This window comes from Penicillium daleae, assembly GCF_028827525.1.
Source record: "Penicillium daleae strain IBT 16125 chromosome Unknown utg000002l_segment0_segment0, whole genome shotgun sequence".
NCBI lineage: Eukaryota > Fungi > Ascomycota > Eurotiomycetes > Eurotiales > Aspergillaceae > Penicillium > Penicillium daleae.
In genome coordinates this window covers 4,768,401-4,783,310 of record NW_026623150.1, presented here as the reverse complement: position 1 = coordinate 4,783,310, position 14,910 = coordinate 4,768,401, and the positions used below count along the sequence as shown (strand labels likewise).

Here is a 14,910-nt window from a genome sequence, read left to right as displayed (position 1 = left end):
TCGGCGATACCAACTCGGTCAGTATCGTTGAGAATGGGAAAAATTACCAGAGCTTTTGTCCCGTCCCGCTGTCCCGCCAGACACAGAACGGGCTCCCGACCGTGAGTCCGTGACCAATACCGGCGTGTATTACCAGACCAAAAAATAATCCGAAAGAAAAAAAAACGAGATCCCTAGGGAGCTGTCGGATTTCTTCTTCTTCCCTTTCTTTCCCCCGTGTTTCCTCTTCCTCTTCTTTATCACTCTTCCTCCTTCCTCCATCCCTCCCCCCCCATATCCTTGAATCTTTTTTTGGATATTCACATTCAGTCATGGCCACCTCTCTTCGGATCGGTACTTCCGCTTTGCGGTCTTCTATCGCGAAGCCCGTCCAGACTGCTGCTCTGAACGGCGCTCGCTGCTACTCCTCCGCCAAGGTTAAGGTATGTTGTCGACGACTCTTTCCAGCTCGAGGAAGCTCAATTGATATGCTAACACCTTCACAATAGTCCTTGAAGGAGACTTTCGCCGACGGCCTGCCCGCCGAGATCGAGAAGGTCAAGAAGCTCCGCAAGTATGTCGACCGCGCCCCCTTCGTCCCTCCCTTTGTATCCCATTCCAGATCATTTCGTCTGACAACATAATTGCAGGGAGTTCGGTAGCAAGGTCATTGGTGAGGTTACCCTCGACCAGGCTTACGGTGGTGCCCGTGGTATCAAGTCCCTCGTCTGGGAGGTGAGTGTCTTCCCGCCAATTCCAAAGGGGGAGAGGGCCTATTGCGGCGCGCGCATGACTAGAAGCTAACATATTTCGTTAGGGCTCCGTCCTCGACTCTGAGGAGGGTATCCGTTTCCGTGGCCACACCGTAAGCTGACCCTCTTGCGCACCAATTGCGCCCCAAAAAAAAGCAACACAATTGTTGCCAGCTAGCTAACGCTCCCCTCCCTTTCATTAGATCCCCGACCTCCAGAAGCTCCTTCCCAAGGCTCCTGGTGGTGAGGAGCCCCTCCCCGAGGGTCTCTTCTGGCTCCTCCTGACTGGCGAGATCCCCTCTGAGGCCCAGGTCCGCGCCCTCTCTGCCGAGTGGGCCGCTCGCTCCGATGTTCCCGCCTTCGTCGAGGAGCTCATCGACCGCTGCCCCAGCACCCTCCACCCCATGGCTCAGTTCTCTCTGGCTGTGACCGCTCTGGAGCACGAGTCCTCCTTCGCCAAGGCCTACGCCAAGGGTATCAACAAGAAGGAGTACTGGAGCTACACCTTCGAGGACTCGATGGACCTGATCGCCAAGCTGCCCACCATCGCCTCCAAGATCTACCGCAACGTCTTCAAGGACGGCAAGGTTGCCGCCATCCAGAAGGACAAGGATTACTCCTTCAACTTGGCCAACCAGCTCGGATTCGGCGACAACAAGGACTTTGTTGAGCTGATGCGTCTGTACCTGACCATCCACTCCGACCACGAGGGTGGTAACGTCTCTGCCCACACCACCCACCTGGTCGGCAGTGCCTTGAGCTCCCCCATGCTCTCCCTGTCTGCTGGTCTCCAGGGTCTGGCCGGTCCCCTGCACGGTCTCGCCAACCAGGAGGTCCTGAACTGGCTCACCGAGATGAAGAAGGCCATCGGCAACGACCTCAGCGACCAGTCCATTAAGGACTACCTGTGGTCCACCCTGAACGCCGGCCGTGTCGTCCCCGGTTACGGCCACGCCGTTCTTCGCAAGACTGACCCCCGTTACATGTCCCAGCGCGAGTTTGCCCTCCGCAAGCTGCCCGATGACCCCATGTTCAAGCTGGTCAGCCAGGTCTACAAGATCGCCCCCGGTGTTCTGACCGAGCACGGCAAGACCAAGAACCCTTACCCCAACGTTGATGCCCACTCCGGTGTCCTCCTGCAGTACTACGGCCTGACCGAGGCTAACTACTACACCGTCCTGTTCGGTGTCTCCCGTGCTCTGGGTGTCCTGCCCCAGCTGATCATCGACCGTGCCCTTGGCATGCCCATTGAGCGCCCCAAGTCGTTCAGCACTGAGGCCTACGCCAAGCTGGTCGGTGCTAAGCTGTAAGTGTGGGGAGGGAATAAAGAAAGAAAGAAAAAAAACCCCAAGAGCTTTCACGAGCCTTTTTTTTTCTCTTCTTCTCTTCTGTCCTTTTTCTATATTGATGGATTGATTTTGGGACCTTGACTTTTGTTTTTCTTATGATACTTTTTTTCGGGAAATCGAGGGAAAGGGGAACCCTGTGTATTATTTCTTTTGTCGTTGGGTGATTTATTCTTATTTCATGTTGTATGATAGGACTTGATCGGTTCGAGCGGGCCTTGGAACAGCACTTCCTCCACTAAAAAAATGGAATTCAAACATGGAATTTGGTCACGCCGGATTGTTCAAACAGAGTTACTTCTTGGATTCTCTCTGTATGCGTAAAAAAAGGGCAATCAATGTGTCTGTTGGGTGCATTGATCTGGTACTTTGGGATATAGTTGAGAGGTTGATGTTGATCCTGCCGATGCAGGGATGGTGCAGGATGAAAGATAGGACAGGATTGTATTGTACTGCATATACTGCATATACTGCATGATTAGAGGATCGCATTCAACCATATCTAGTTCTTGTGTTGATCGGATGGGATCCTCAGATAAGAGTCGAGCAACCCAAGAATGGGCACGTGTTTTGGTCTGACGGCTACTCTGGTAGAATCGAGCACACGTGAATTGTTGGGAGGCCTCTCCAGTCCTCAACCGTCCTCACCGACCCACTCAACCAAGAAAAAAAGAAAAGAAAAGAAAAAAGACACTAGCACGATAATTGAGTGAGGAGGGAAAGCGCCAATTGATAAATATGTACTGTACTCTATATATGACTGGGTTTAAGAAAATAGAATTATCGGAGTTGCTATTGTAGACCCGATTGTAGAGAATCGGAATTATTCCCGGCGAAATTCGTTGCTGGCATTGATCGGAGGAATAGAAACTAGGTAGATTCATTCGCCGACGAGCGGACGTAGTAGAAGAATATTCCGATTTCGAGGTTATGTAGTTAGTAGTCTAGGCCGATCACTCTTTATTTTGAGTACTCTAATCTACTATCTGGTACGGAGCGCTCCGTAGTTAGTTCTGATCATCATCATCATCACTATACTGTAGTATGGTGGTTATTATTCGGGCGCGAGTCGGTATGGGAGGTACCCAGTACCCGAAGGTCTGAGCGGAGACTGGTCCAGAAGGATGTACAAAGTACAAAATACCGAGTCCAGACTGTGAAGCATAGAGTGTTGAGTCGTTGAATAGTAGGTAGTTTGAGAATAGAACACAGAGAAGAGTATGGACCATCGTTAATAGTGAATCAATTTCCAATTCACTTGATAGTAAATGCCAATCGTAGTTCCTGGACTTTGTCAGGTCTGTTAGATCGACCGGAGCTGGGAGGCTTATCCTCCGCAGTAGGCCAGTCCAGTCTCAGTACCCGAGCCTACTTGGTACACTTCAGCATTCCCCCCAGTTGCTGCTAAAGTTTCCCTATAAGACTATTTGGCTCTTCCCCCCCTCCCTGAACTTTCTTCCTACATTCCACTGCTCTTCCACAAACTTCATCTCTCTCTCCCCTCTTCCCCCCCCTTCCCACTCTTCTCTTCTCGCGACGAAGCCCCCTACATCCCTTGGTCAGGGCCCCTTTCAGCACATCCTCTCGCCAAACGATGTCTACCGCTACCCCCGACAAGGCCGCTGCGCCAAAGCTCGAGAAGAAGCCCGTCAAGTTCAGCAACCTGCTGCTTGGTGCGGGTCTGAACATGTTCGAGGTCACCACGTTGGGTCAGGTAAATACACCCGCTACCTCGTCCTCCTCGAGCCTGCGCTGGTTGCTTTTGGATTCGACTTCGGTCGTCAAAACAAAACAACCACTACGACCGGGCAATGACTACCGCCAACTACCACACTACCTTGAAGACAATCAATCATGCTGACAATCATCTCGTTCTCTCTTTCTAGCCGCTGGAAGTGATCAAGACGACCATGGCCGCGAACCGGGGCGACAGCTTCGCTGGCGCTATGGGTCGGATTTGGGGCCGTGGCGGGATCCTCGGTTGTACGTGACACGCTTTCTCTCCTCTCTCTCCCTCCCCCAGTTTCCTCCGATACACGCAACATTAATAGTGTGGGGAATTGCCCCCGGTCCCAGGGGAAATTGGATTCCCATCCAATCATGGCACACGCACAGGTCATCAACCAAACAATTAAGACTAACTCACTCTTTTTCCGTTCTCTAGACTATCAGGGACTCATTCCATGGGCCTGGATTGAGGCCTCCACCAAGGGCGCCGTGCTCCTCTTCGTCGCCTCCGAAGCCGAGTACCAAGCCCGCTCCCTGGGCGCGAACGACTTCGTCGGTGGTATTGCTGGTGGTATGACCGGTGGTGTCGCCCAGGCCTATGCCACCATGGGTTTCTGTACCTGCATGAAGACTGTGGAGATCACCAAGCACAAGATGGCTGCTGCTGGTGTTAAGCCCCAAAGCACCTTTGCCACCTTCATGGACATCTACCGCAAGGAGGGTATCCGCGGTATCAATCGTGGTGTGAACGCCGTCGCCATCCGTCAGACTACTAACTGGGGTTCCCGCTTCGGTCTGTCCCGTCTGGCTGAGTCGGCCATCCGCAGGGTCACCGGCAAGGATGACAGTCAGAAGCTGTCTGGTTGGGAGAAGGTGCTTGCTTCGAGTCTCGGTGGTGGTCTGTCTGCTTGGAACCAGCCTATTGAGGTTATTCGGGTTGAGATGCAGAGCAAGACTGAGGATCCCAACCGCCCGAAGAACTTGACTGTCGGCAAGACTTTCAAGTACATTTACGACTCTAACGGCCTCAAGGGTCTTTACCGTGGTGTTGCACCCCGTATTGGTCTGGGCATTTGGCAGACTGTCTGCATGGTGGCTCTTGGTGACATGTATGTTGTTTTTTTTTCCCCTCTCCTTCCTTTCATGTGATACCTCGGACTAACCAACCATCTTCCTACTGCACAGGGCCAAGGAAGCTGTTGAGAAGCTGACTGGCGATACCGTCACCGCGAAGCACTAGAGAAGGTTTGAGATACCCTTCTGCTATTCAGCTGTCCGGAGAAGGAAACAATTTGCGGACTCTTGTCACTCAACCCACATCCATAATTTCGTCTGCTGTCCTATCCCATCTATCTACTCTACTACTAGGGATCAGGACCAGACTCGATCGATACCCATGAAATACATTTGCAATTGTGCCTGTGATACTCCTCAACGAGAGCGCCCTTTCTTGTGTCCGCATTTGAAATTTCCTCTGGTTGCTGGCTGGTCTTGCTGGAGTCTATGTTTACTTCTTTTGTTCTCTATTTCGCGTTTCGTTTCCCTGTCTCATTGATGTCCGGCAAGAGAATAGACTTAGAAAATAGCCGGTTCCAGGTCGGCTGGCATTGGACAATTCACCTTTCACTTCTATCTGAATCATGTCTCCTCGCAACTTTAAGTAGGTCTACCTTACTTTCGATTCTATACAGCCTCGCCAATCCGTTCCCCCCACATAGGCCATTGCATATTCTCGACATTCCCCCCCCCCCCCCCCCCAACACATGAAACAAGAAACAACCAATTCCTCATTCCCCTTCCTTTCGGAGCCTCCCCGTAAACAAGGAACCACCCGGCCCTCGCAAGGAATTATCCCGAGCCTAGTCCTAGTCGTCCTAGCCTCGAAGCATTGGCAAGGTCCAGGGTCCAACCCGCCCTCAATCATCCGATCTCGGGCCCAGCATGCGGCTATCGGCTCTTTCACGAGCCCCCGCGTCACTGGAACAATCAAACTGAAAAGTAGAGTACTACGGACGGACGACTCCCTTCCTAATTAGCTCCATTTGTAGAAGTTTTATTATTTCCATTCCTCCGTTGCGCTAGTATTTTATTCAGATTTCTTCCCGGTTGCGGAACCGCTGTTCCCCAACTTCCCGTTATACCTCGGCTGAACTCCCGTACAGCACACTACAGTAGTTTTGTGGTTACTAGCGACGGAGGAAGGCGGCCCGCTGGTGTTTTTTTTCCTTATATTGGATGGCTTTCCGTAAGGAGAGCTCATGTGGTGTTATCATGTGGTTGTTGCTTGTGGTTTTGGCATATGATTTTTGTGAATTCTTGCGTCATTGTATTTTGGGAGGTCATGTGTATGGAGGTTAGGCCTGAGGGCTGAGGTCTGCGAGTTTGGCTTGTGATTATAAACTCAACTGGTCAGTTGAACGTTAGGCTTGGCCTTGAATTGTTGTATGGTAAGTATGGAATTTCGGGCTTTTGATACATTGAGATAATTGTCTGTGTTATCAGAACGTGTCTGCTCTATAGTAGCGGTGTTCCATGCTTCTCTAGATTTCAATAGCAAGGTCTGGATTGGACCACCTCACGCTTCATTTCAGTGAGACTAGCACTTAATGACTACTTAGTACATGAGAGACATTGGGGAAGTGAGAAAAACGGATAAGGAGCTGAGGATGACGTAGAATTTGAGCAAGGTCATTCAGGACAAAACGTTCGAGACGATGCAGAATCATGGTGGCTTGAAATGGTAGGGGAGAGACTCTCCAGGAAATCCTCCCTCTCATAGGCACATTTCAAAAGGGGCTGATATGTGTATCATTGGTCGAAGAGAAGAGCTAGGTCTATCGATTCAAGTCAAGAGGGCCCATGTAAATAGGCAAGCCATTAGGTTGATTTATCCAGAGCTTCTATCTGTTGTCCCGAACAGAGCCTATTGGCTACCAGAGATCCATAGTCGGTCATGCATCGTTCTCGAGACTCACTGGATATTTAAAACTTCTCGAGAATGCTAAAATGTATCATCAGAACTTGATCTGATAGAAAAGTGACAAGCTAGGGAAGCAAACACTTTGATACAGATGAACCTACATCTCACGACGAAATCACACTATGGCCCAGTTCGGTCCAACTAGTTCTGCACACTCGGGATCATACACACAGCAAAGACACGTCAAAATAAAACTGGATAAGGTACAATTGTTTGTATTACAGTCAACTACACCCTGAACAACAAAGGAGATATTGGCAAAGAATCTAGGCACAGGTGATCACATCAAATCCAAACGAGGAAAACACGCTTTTCCCTCGATCTAGGGCTGTATGGTATACAAGGGGGTTTAAACGGTCAGGCCGAGGTCCTCAGCGTAGGGAAGGTGGAACACATCACCGACGCTGACGAGGGTGGCCTTGCCGGTGAGGAAGGACTTGGCAACCTGTAGAGGGGGAGTCAGTATTGGAAAGACGTAATAGAACAGTCCAAAGGGATTTAGATGGGTACATACCTCCTTGACCTGCTGCTCAGAGACCTTCTCAATGGCCTGGGCGATCTCGCCAATCTGGTAGGGCTTGGCACCGTGGATCAGGCCAGAGCCGGTAGCCTCGAGGCCGGTCTCGAGAGTCTGGACGGACTCCAGAGCGCGGAACTTGGCCAGAGCAGCGGCCTTCTTGATGTCCTCGCTGGAGACCTCACCGGCGGCGGCCTTCTTGAGCGCATCGACGACGTTCTTGCTGGCGGCACCAACCTGCTCAGCCTGGCCGGACAGGGTGACGGTGAACAGACCGGCATCGGAGTAGGCCAGGTTCTTGGTGGACACGTAGAGCTGGTTGAAGCCCTTGGTGGCCTGGGACAGGAGAGAGAAACCGGGAGTCCACTTGATGGTGGACTCGCCGCCGAGCAGGGCAGCGAGGACGGAAGCCTCGGCCTTGTAGCCAGCGGTGCCAAAGGCGCTGGAGCCGGGGAAGGCAATCACAACGGCGTTGCCGATCTTGGAGGCGATGCGCTGCTCACCACCGAAGTACTGGCTGGCGGCGGAGGGCTGGACCTTGTACTGGCTGTCGGTGGTGCCGGTGGGGAGGTCCTTGAAGAACTGGCCCACCCACTTGCTGACATCGGCGGAGTTGGGGCCGGTAGCAACAAGAGCAACGTTGGACTTGGCGTAGGCATCCTTGGCGTACTTAGCAAGAGCATCGGCAGAGAGGTACTTCTCATAGGGAGAAGAAGGGGAGGGGGTAACTGGGGAGCCCAGGCCACGGTGGAAAGCGACACCGTGAGCGGCATCAAGAGCAACGTTCTCGGGGTTGGAGAAAGCGGCCTGCTGGTTGTACTTGAGGAGGTGGCTGACAACCTCGTTCAGTTCGTGGTCTGAAGAAGGGGAAAAACCTTCGTGTTAGCATCAAAAGTTCCAGTCCTAGCTATAGCTTGCCATTCTGCCAATATATCTTGTACTCCTTCACAATTGCCATCACCAATGGGGCTGGATCCAACTCACCAGCAAACTTGGGTTGGCTGGCAACCTCTGCCAACAGCTCTGTGAAGTATGGGAGGTCGTTGGCCAGGAACTTGGCACGGAGGACGACGTTTTCGCGCGAGTGTGTCGACGAGATCTCACCGCCCAGCAGCTCGACCTCACGAGTGATCCGCAGTGCCGAGCGCTTGAGAGTAGTCTATTCAATTGTTTCAAGGTTAGCATTTGGAAGCGAACCTTGCAGATGATCGATTGAGATGGGGCTCGGAGGAGCGATTTGCGGCTGACAACCACCACGACGAACCTTGAAGGCGAACTTCTCGAGGGCATCGGCGAAGCCGGGGAAGGGCTGGTAACGAGAACCAGCCTTGGCGACAAGGGCCAGAGTGCCAGTAGGGCCGGCAACCTCACGGTTGGCAACCTTCACGCCGGCGGCCTCGGTGACATCGTACTGGAAGGACGGGTTGGCAGCAGAGGCCATAGCCCGACGGCCGGCGGAGAGCGCACGCGGCGCATTTCGGCTGAGGGAGGACCGCGACAGCATTGTGCACCGGGAGCAATTGGAGGAGGAGAGAAGATAAATAGAAACCCAAAAGGGTTGAGGAGGGAGGACAATTGAAGGGAGGGGGGTTCTCGGATGAGGAGGAGAGGGAAGCAGTCGGGTTACGAAAAGCTTCAAGATGTCGGGGCGGGTTGATTACTCCGCTGCTGATTGGCTGAAGTGACGAGTCGGACGGAACCGGAATATCTTTTCTGCCCAGCTTGTATATGACGATGTTTTGGGTTTATGAGATGACTATTTACGAAGAGAATTGTAAAGATTTCTTCAAGGATAATCTAATTAACTTAATCTAACACTGCTAACATCGTTAGATCCCTCCATCTCCGTTGTAGTAGTGCATTCCCCTAACTTCATCGTATCCTTAAATCTCCGATTGCCATGATGATCAGCTGACCATATCACGTGACTGATAAGCAAAAAGTTGCTCGTGGAGTTGCTTCAACAGCAGCACAGCGCTTCCACCCCCTCCTCCCCATGAATCTATTGCGGTGACCTCAATCGCCTCTCGTGAGGACTGGAGGACGGCCATTTCATCATCCGCGCCATGATCGTGTCACAGGTTCGAGCTTACCCCGCTAAGCCCCTCTTACAATCAGCACTGACGCATAAGTTGCATAGTACGCCGCGGAGCTCTGCGCGCTCCTTATCGAGGACCAATTTGGAGAGCTTTTCGCGGTGAGTGATATCTGAGCCCGAAATTACGGGTTCTCAGCTGGGTAGAGCGAAATTTTGAATATGCAGCTACAAGAGAGAAACCCACCTCGTGGCGATCTAGAGCTGATGAGAGATCCAACGTTTCACAGCGAATTTTCACAACCCTTCTACGCTATGAGCGGCTGCCGCTACCCAAACTCAGGTTCTATTCCCGCCTGACCGACCGCCAGCTACATCATGGGCTGGTGGCTATGATCCAACACCACCTCGTGTACCACTTTACCTCCCTCGAAGACGGCAACACCTACTATGCCGCGAACCCAGAGGCCGCGTACTATCTCGTGCGCTCCGGGAAGATTCTTCACTTGGTTGAGAGTCGACTTGGCGAATATGCAGCCCGAGTCATGGAAACTATCCTGTACCTGGGACATGCGCCCATCAAATATCTCGAAACACTGCCCGAACTGCGCTATCTGGAGCCTGCAGCTCCAAATGGCGTCGTGAAAGAGGAGGAGCAGGAGCAGGAACAAGCACAAGAGCCTCAAGATCCCGATATGGAAGTCGAAGAACACACAAATGGTGCAAACGGTGATCATGCTGAGAAAGTTTACCAAAAGCCAGCACCGTTGCATGCTACCCTAAAAGCACTTGCATCGCACGGCTACATTCTACGTGTCAAGGATGCGCATTTCCAAAGTCCCGAAGACAATTACATCGAAGCTAACAAGGCTGCTTCGAACCGATCTGACATTAAGCTCCTCAAGGGAAAGAGGCTGACGGAGGAATTGCTTCTAAAGACTGAGGAGGTCCTTCAAGAGCGTACAGATGGCGACCTCTCAGAATTGTGGATGGTCAATGGTCTGCCTCGAGGTCTCAAGAGGAAGTTTGCCAATGGCACTTCCGAGTCGACCAGCAAGCGCCACCAGACGGGTCAGAATGGAGTCAACGGCAATCACGCAGACGATGAGGATGAGGAGAACGACTGGTCCGAGGATGAAGACGGGTTTGACAATATTCCTATGGAGGTAGGCATTTACCTTTTTACACCTTCATTCGCAACGCGAGTGCATCCTAAAGCTAACTGACTATTGCAGCCGGGACTGGTCCTCCGCGTCAACTACGATAAAATCGACGTTGCCCTACGAAACGCCCGCTTCGTCGAAATGGCAGAGCACGGCGCTCCCCCGACCACAGCAGAGGTCTACGAAACTTTCCTCCGCCGCGTCGAATACGCCACCAAACGCTGTCGCGACACCTCCGAGATCCCCCGCGAAGGAGAAGAGGGCGAACAGTTCTCCCTCCCAATAGAGACCTACAAGATCGTCACCGATGTCGATCCCCACCTCAATCTATCAAGCTCTTTCGGGCCCTTGGACAAGTCATCGGAGTCTGTGAACCGCCGCGGCAAGCGACCACTCGAGAACGGTGTCAATGGCGATCACGACGACGACGACAAGGAAGACAACAACGATACCGAAATCAGCCGCGCCTACGAAATCAACCAACATCTTCACCTCCTCGAGCAGGCCCCGTTGAACCTAGCCTCCCACGTCAGACTATCCGACGGCATCAAATGGCGCGTCGGGTTCCGCGGACTAGCCCGCAAACTGCGTCACCTCGAGATAGAGCGGCTAGTCGAGATGCGCTACGGCGACGTCGCCCTCCGCGTCCTCCGCATCCTCCACGCAAAGGGCAAACTCGACGAAAAGCGTCTCCAGGAAATCAGTCTCCTGCCCTTCAAAGATCTACGCCAAACCCTGGCCAGCATGCAATCCGGCGGCTTCGTAGATCTACAAGAAGTCCCCAAGGACGCACAGCGTCAACCGTCCAAGACGATTTTCTTGTGGTACTTTGATCCAGATCGGGTGTGTAACAGTGTCCTCGAGGATACGTACAAGGCCATGTCTCGTACACTGCAGCGCATCAAAATCGAGCGCGATCTTCGTCGGGATTTCCTCGATAAGACGGAGCGCAGTGATGTCAAGGGTAATGAGGAGAAGTGGCTGAGTGAAGGGGAGTTGGAGCAGTTGCAGCAGTGGAGGAATAAGGAAGCTCTCTTGTTGGCCATGGTCTCTCGTCTGGATGATCTGGTGGCTGTATTCCGGGACTACTAAGGCGAGATCTGGTTGTGCTTTGGGAGTTTTTCTTTTCTTGTCTTCTTTTGCATATGGACCGGATAACATGAGCGATGAGATTTCTTGGGTGGGATCCCGTTGGGAACTTTGATTATTCTGACATCTTTGTATGCTCGAGGGTGTTATTCTGTGTCATATTGTTTCTTCCTGTTGGAAGCCTGAATAGGATTTTTGCATATGATGGATCTTCTTCCGAAGAAACCCTTGACATCCCGTAGATGGTAACATCTAGTATCCAACGATTTCAAGCATACTACTGCACAACATCACTTGAAGCCGATCATATATTATGTATTGCCCCGAACGTAGAGACAACAGCATCTTTCACAACATGATCGTGTGGAAACATATCACACAAGTACGAAAACAGGGAACCTTTGGGCACATATATCACATATCACGTCTATCTGAATATAATTCAAAAAGGACTCGAGAGGATGCAGACAAAGAGAAGAACAGCATCAGTTCCAAAAACAAACCAGCCTCCCAAAAAAAAAATTTCCAATCAACAACACCGACGCTATCAAACCGCCGAAAGAACCCAAAAATGAAAAGATATCAATCATTACACATCTGCGAGAGAACAGAAAGAGCTGCCGTAAATATACCCCTGGTTGATCTGGCGTGGATATTACTCTTCGTTTCCTCCGACAAGCATCAGAGGAATAAAAGTATGCAAGGAGAAGAAAAAAGAACAAATAGACAAGAAATGAATCAGATAAGACAAAATTCCCCCCAATCCCGCCCTAAATCATGGTCTTTTGGTGTACAATTTTGGTCATGGTCATGATGGACTCTTGTTAGAAGAGTCTGGATCAGTGCCATTAGTGGTCGTAGTGTTGGTGGTAGCGGTGGTGATTGCGGGTGTCGTGTTTGCCTTCTCGGGCACCGCAGCGACAGGCGAGGAGCTGGTTGGTGTGTCGTTGAGATTGACACCGGCGAGCCTGGCTTCAGCAGCAGCTAACTTGGATGCAGTCTCGTCGAGAGTATTTTTCAAGGCCTTGATGTAATCAATGGCCATCTCCACAGCGCTGGCCTTGCTGATGGCTTGATTTGCTGGTTTTTCCTTCTCCTTGTCGCCCGGCTTGGTTCCTGACGGGGCGGCCTCCGTCGTTTGTCGGAGCTGAATGAACTCTGGTGGAATGAGGGACTCAATCTCCTTCAGGGCATTGTTGATTCGATTCCGGCGGCCCTGCTCTGCAAGCTTGTGGTTGGTTCGCTTGGAGCTCAGATTCTCAGCAAGGGTCTCGGGATAGGACACTCCCGAAGGCAGAGTGCCATCCAGAATGTGCTGATAGTTGGACTTGGAGGCCAGGTAGAGTGCATCTTGTGACAAACCTGTTAGAAAGAGAGCTCGTTAGTATCTCTATAAATTTGGAGTAAAGAATTGTTCCCATAGGAAAGGACCGCGTTGCAATATCACAACTTACTGTCACTTCCTCGCATCAGAGGCTGAATGCTTGGGCTGATCTTCGGACGCAACAGCGGGCTGGCATGTGTGGAGCTCACACTAGGTCGCTTCCGACTTGATATCGACGCCCGAGATGGATCCGACCTCTTAGGCACCGGACCACTGGGCGAGGGCATAGCAAGAGTGCGCGGACTGGGCGCAACCGACATGGGTGTACGGTCGGCTGCTGGAGTCGATCGGGGTTCGATCGATGGGGTCACATTGGCCGAGATGATCGGACTTGCGGTGTTGCGCACACTGGTGTCAATGCGATTCATCTTGGGCCGTGGCTGCAGAGCCGGCTGGGCTGCCTCCGGGAGAGAGATATCCTCCATTACCTCATCCGGGATCTCCAATTGAGCCTGACCCATCAATTGATCCGAAGGTTCCTGGGCATGCTGAGATCGCTGTAGTCGCATGAGCGTGGCCGGAGTTGCGGCCGTGCCCGGCATCTGCTGGGAGGACTGGTGGGGAAGAATGGCGGGAGACGAGCGAGGTGGAGGAACGGCGGGAGGTGGCATCAATGAGTCGGGCAAGGGTTCAGGGGAGACGGAGTCCTGACCAGATCCTTCGTTACTGCTTTCTTGAAGTGAGCGCACATCATTGTTTGGCGGCTTGTTCAACTCCTGGGCCATGCTGGTGTAGAGGTCCTCCAAACTAGGGGCATGTTGCTTGCCGCGGGCGCGTTGGGTTTGCGTTGTCTGAGCACGGATATGAGGGGATTGGCGGGATTTCGTCGCGCGCCCGGCCAGGCGAGACGAAGCAGCTGAAGTGCGCCGGCGAGTCTTGCGAATGATGCTGGGAGAAGGTGGAGCAGAGGTTCCAGGAAGAGGGTTGACCTCGGCATTGGCGGGGACGAAGCCCACATCTGAGACCTGGCGCGCATGGAATTGGTAGCCATTGTTGGAGGTGTGCGCATTTTGCGCTTCCAGTGCGGGCGACGTCAGAGGCGTGAAGTATTCGCCCGGGATAGTATATTCAGGGAGTCGAAATTGGCTCTCCAGAGGAGTCATGGCGGGGGACACCAGGGGAGTATACAAGGCCTGGTCGCGGGGAGACGATGTCAGTGAAGGGTTACATGGATTTTGAGAGTCGGTCGGACGGAAGCAATTATTTGGAGCGGCGACATACCTGTTCCTCGTTGATGCGCGAGTAGCGATCGTACATCTCGGAGTGGTCATCCACGCGCTGCGGGTACCGGGCGGCATTGCCGTGCAACTCCATGCTGTTCGGGGTGGGGGGAATCATTTGCTGGCCTTGCTGCATATAATGCTGCGCGGGGGGACCCTGTTGTTGCGACATCGAGTGCTGTTGCGGGTGCGTTGTATCCTGGGCGCAGAATCCCGGAGTCATCGAGGGCGTCGAGTACGGAATGGGCCCCGGCTGTGATTGCATGGAGGACTGCATGGAGCCGTGACCGTTGAAGTCCATTGCGAGACCTTCCATGGCGGTTGCGAATTGCTGATGCGACCGGGGATCTGAAGTCATGGCCTGGTTGGGGGCAGTGGTGGTGGGAGGCACCATGGAATGTTGCTGATCCTGCATTTGCTGCTGTGCTGGTCCGTGCCCGTCGAGGTCGGTAAATTGCATATTGAACTCGAGGAAGTTGGAGAATTCATCTTCACCTGGGGCGGTGATAAGCTGACTCTCGTGGATTTGCTCTGGCCAGGTCATGGCCGGTTGGTGCTCCATGGTGGATGGAAAGAGAGAGACCTTGGGGGAGGGGGTCTATCCTGTTCCAATGCACCCTTCAAAGGATGGAGGGTAGGGAGAGATGAGAAGAGAAGAGACCGCGATGGGGGAATTTCTTGGTCGTTCGAAATAGACTGGAGGAGGGGGGGGGGGGG

At 52.6% G+C, this 14,910-nt stretch overlaps 5 protein-coding genes across 5 annotated transcripts; 3 read left to right on the top strand and 2 right to left on the bottom strand.

Moving 5' to 3' along the window:
• Nucleotides 1-311: 311 nt before the first annotated feature.
• cit1 (citrate (Si)-synthase CIT1) lies at nt 312-2,041 on the top strand (the record flags this gene model as incomplete). Its single annotated transcript, XM_056906019.1, has 5 exons — nt 312-422; nt 489-553; nt 630-714; nt 797-844; nt 935-2,041. 5 exons carry the CDS (start codon nt 312-314, stop codon nt 2,039-2,041), a joined length of 1,416 nt encoding a protein of 471 aa, XP_056770126.1.
• A 1,630-nt stretch (nt 2,042-3,671) lies between these two features.
• Nucleotides 3,672-5,045, top strand: N7458_002635 (putative mitochondrial DNA replication protein (Yhm2); the record flags this gene model as incomplete). The annotated part of the gene is made up of 4 exons (XM_056906018.1): nt 3,672-3,791; nt 3,964-4,060; nt 4,242-4,914; nt 4,991-5,045. The coding sequence occupies 4 exons, from the start codon at nt 3,672-3,674 to the stop codon at nt 5,043-5,045; spliced, it is 945 nt and encodes a 314-aa protein (XP_056770125.1).
• Nucleotides 5,046-6,975: 1,930 nt separating this feature from the next.
• On the bottom strand, nt 6,976-8,806 carry N7458_002634 (ubiquinol--cytochrome-c reductase subunit 2; the record flags this gene model as incomplete). Its single annotated transcript, XM_056906017.1, has 4 exons — nt 6,976-7,230; nt 7,300-8,159; nt 8,287-8,461; nt 8,567-8,806. 4 exons carry the CDS (start codon nt 8,804-8,806, stop codon nt 7,135-7,137), a joined length of 1,371 nt encoding a protein of 456 aa, XP_056770124.1. The 3' UTR covers nt 6,976-7,134.
• A 636-nt stretch (nt 8,807-9,442) lies between these two features.
• Nucleotides 9,443-11,592, top strand: N7458_002633 (uncharacterized protein; the record flags this gene model as incomplete). Its single annotated transcript, XM_056906016.1, has 3 exons — nt 9,443-9,499; nt 9,628-10,503; nt 10,573-11,592. Coding segments are annotated over 3 exons (1,953 nt in total), but the record flags the coding sequence as incomplete, so codon positions are not given.
• An 805-nt stretch (nt 11,593-12,397) lies between these two features.
• N7458_002632 (phosphate-sensing transcription factor PHO4) lies at nt 12,398-14,755 on the bottom strand (the record flags this gene model as incomplete). The annotated part of the gene is made up of 3 exons (XM_056906015.1): nt 12,398-12,951; nt 13,044-14,106; nt 14,195-14,755. 3 exons carry the CDS (start codon nt 14,753-14,755, stop codon nt 12,398-12,400), a joined length of 2,178 nt encoding a protein of 725 aa, XP_056770122.1.
• Nucleotides 14,756-14,910: the final 155 nt, after the last annotated feature.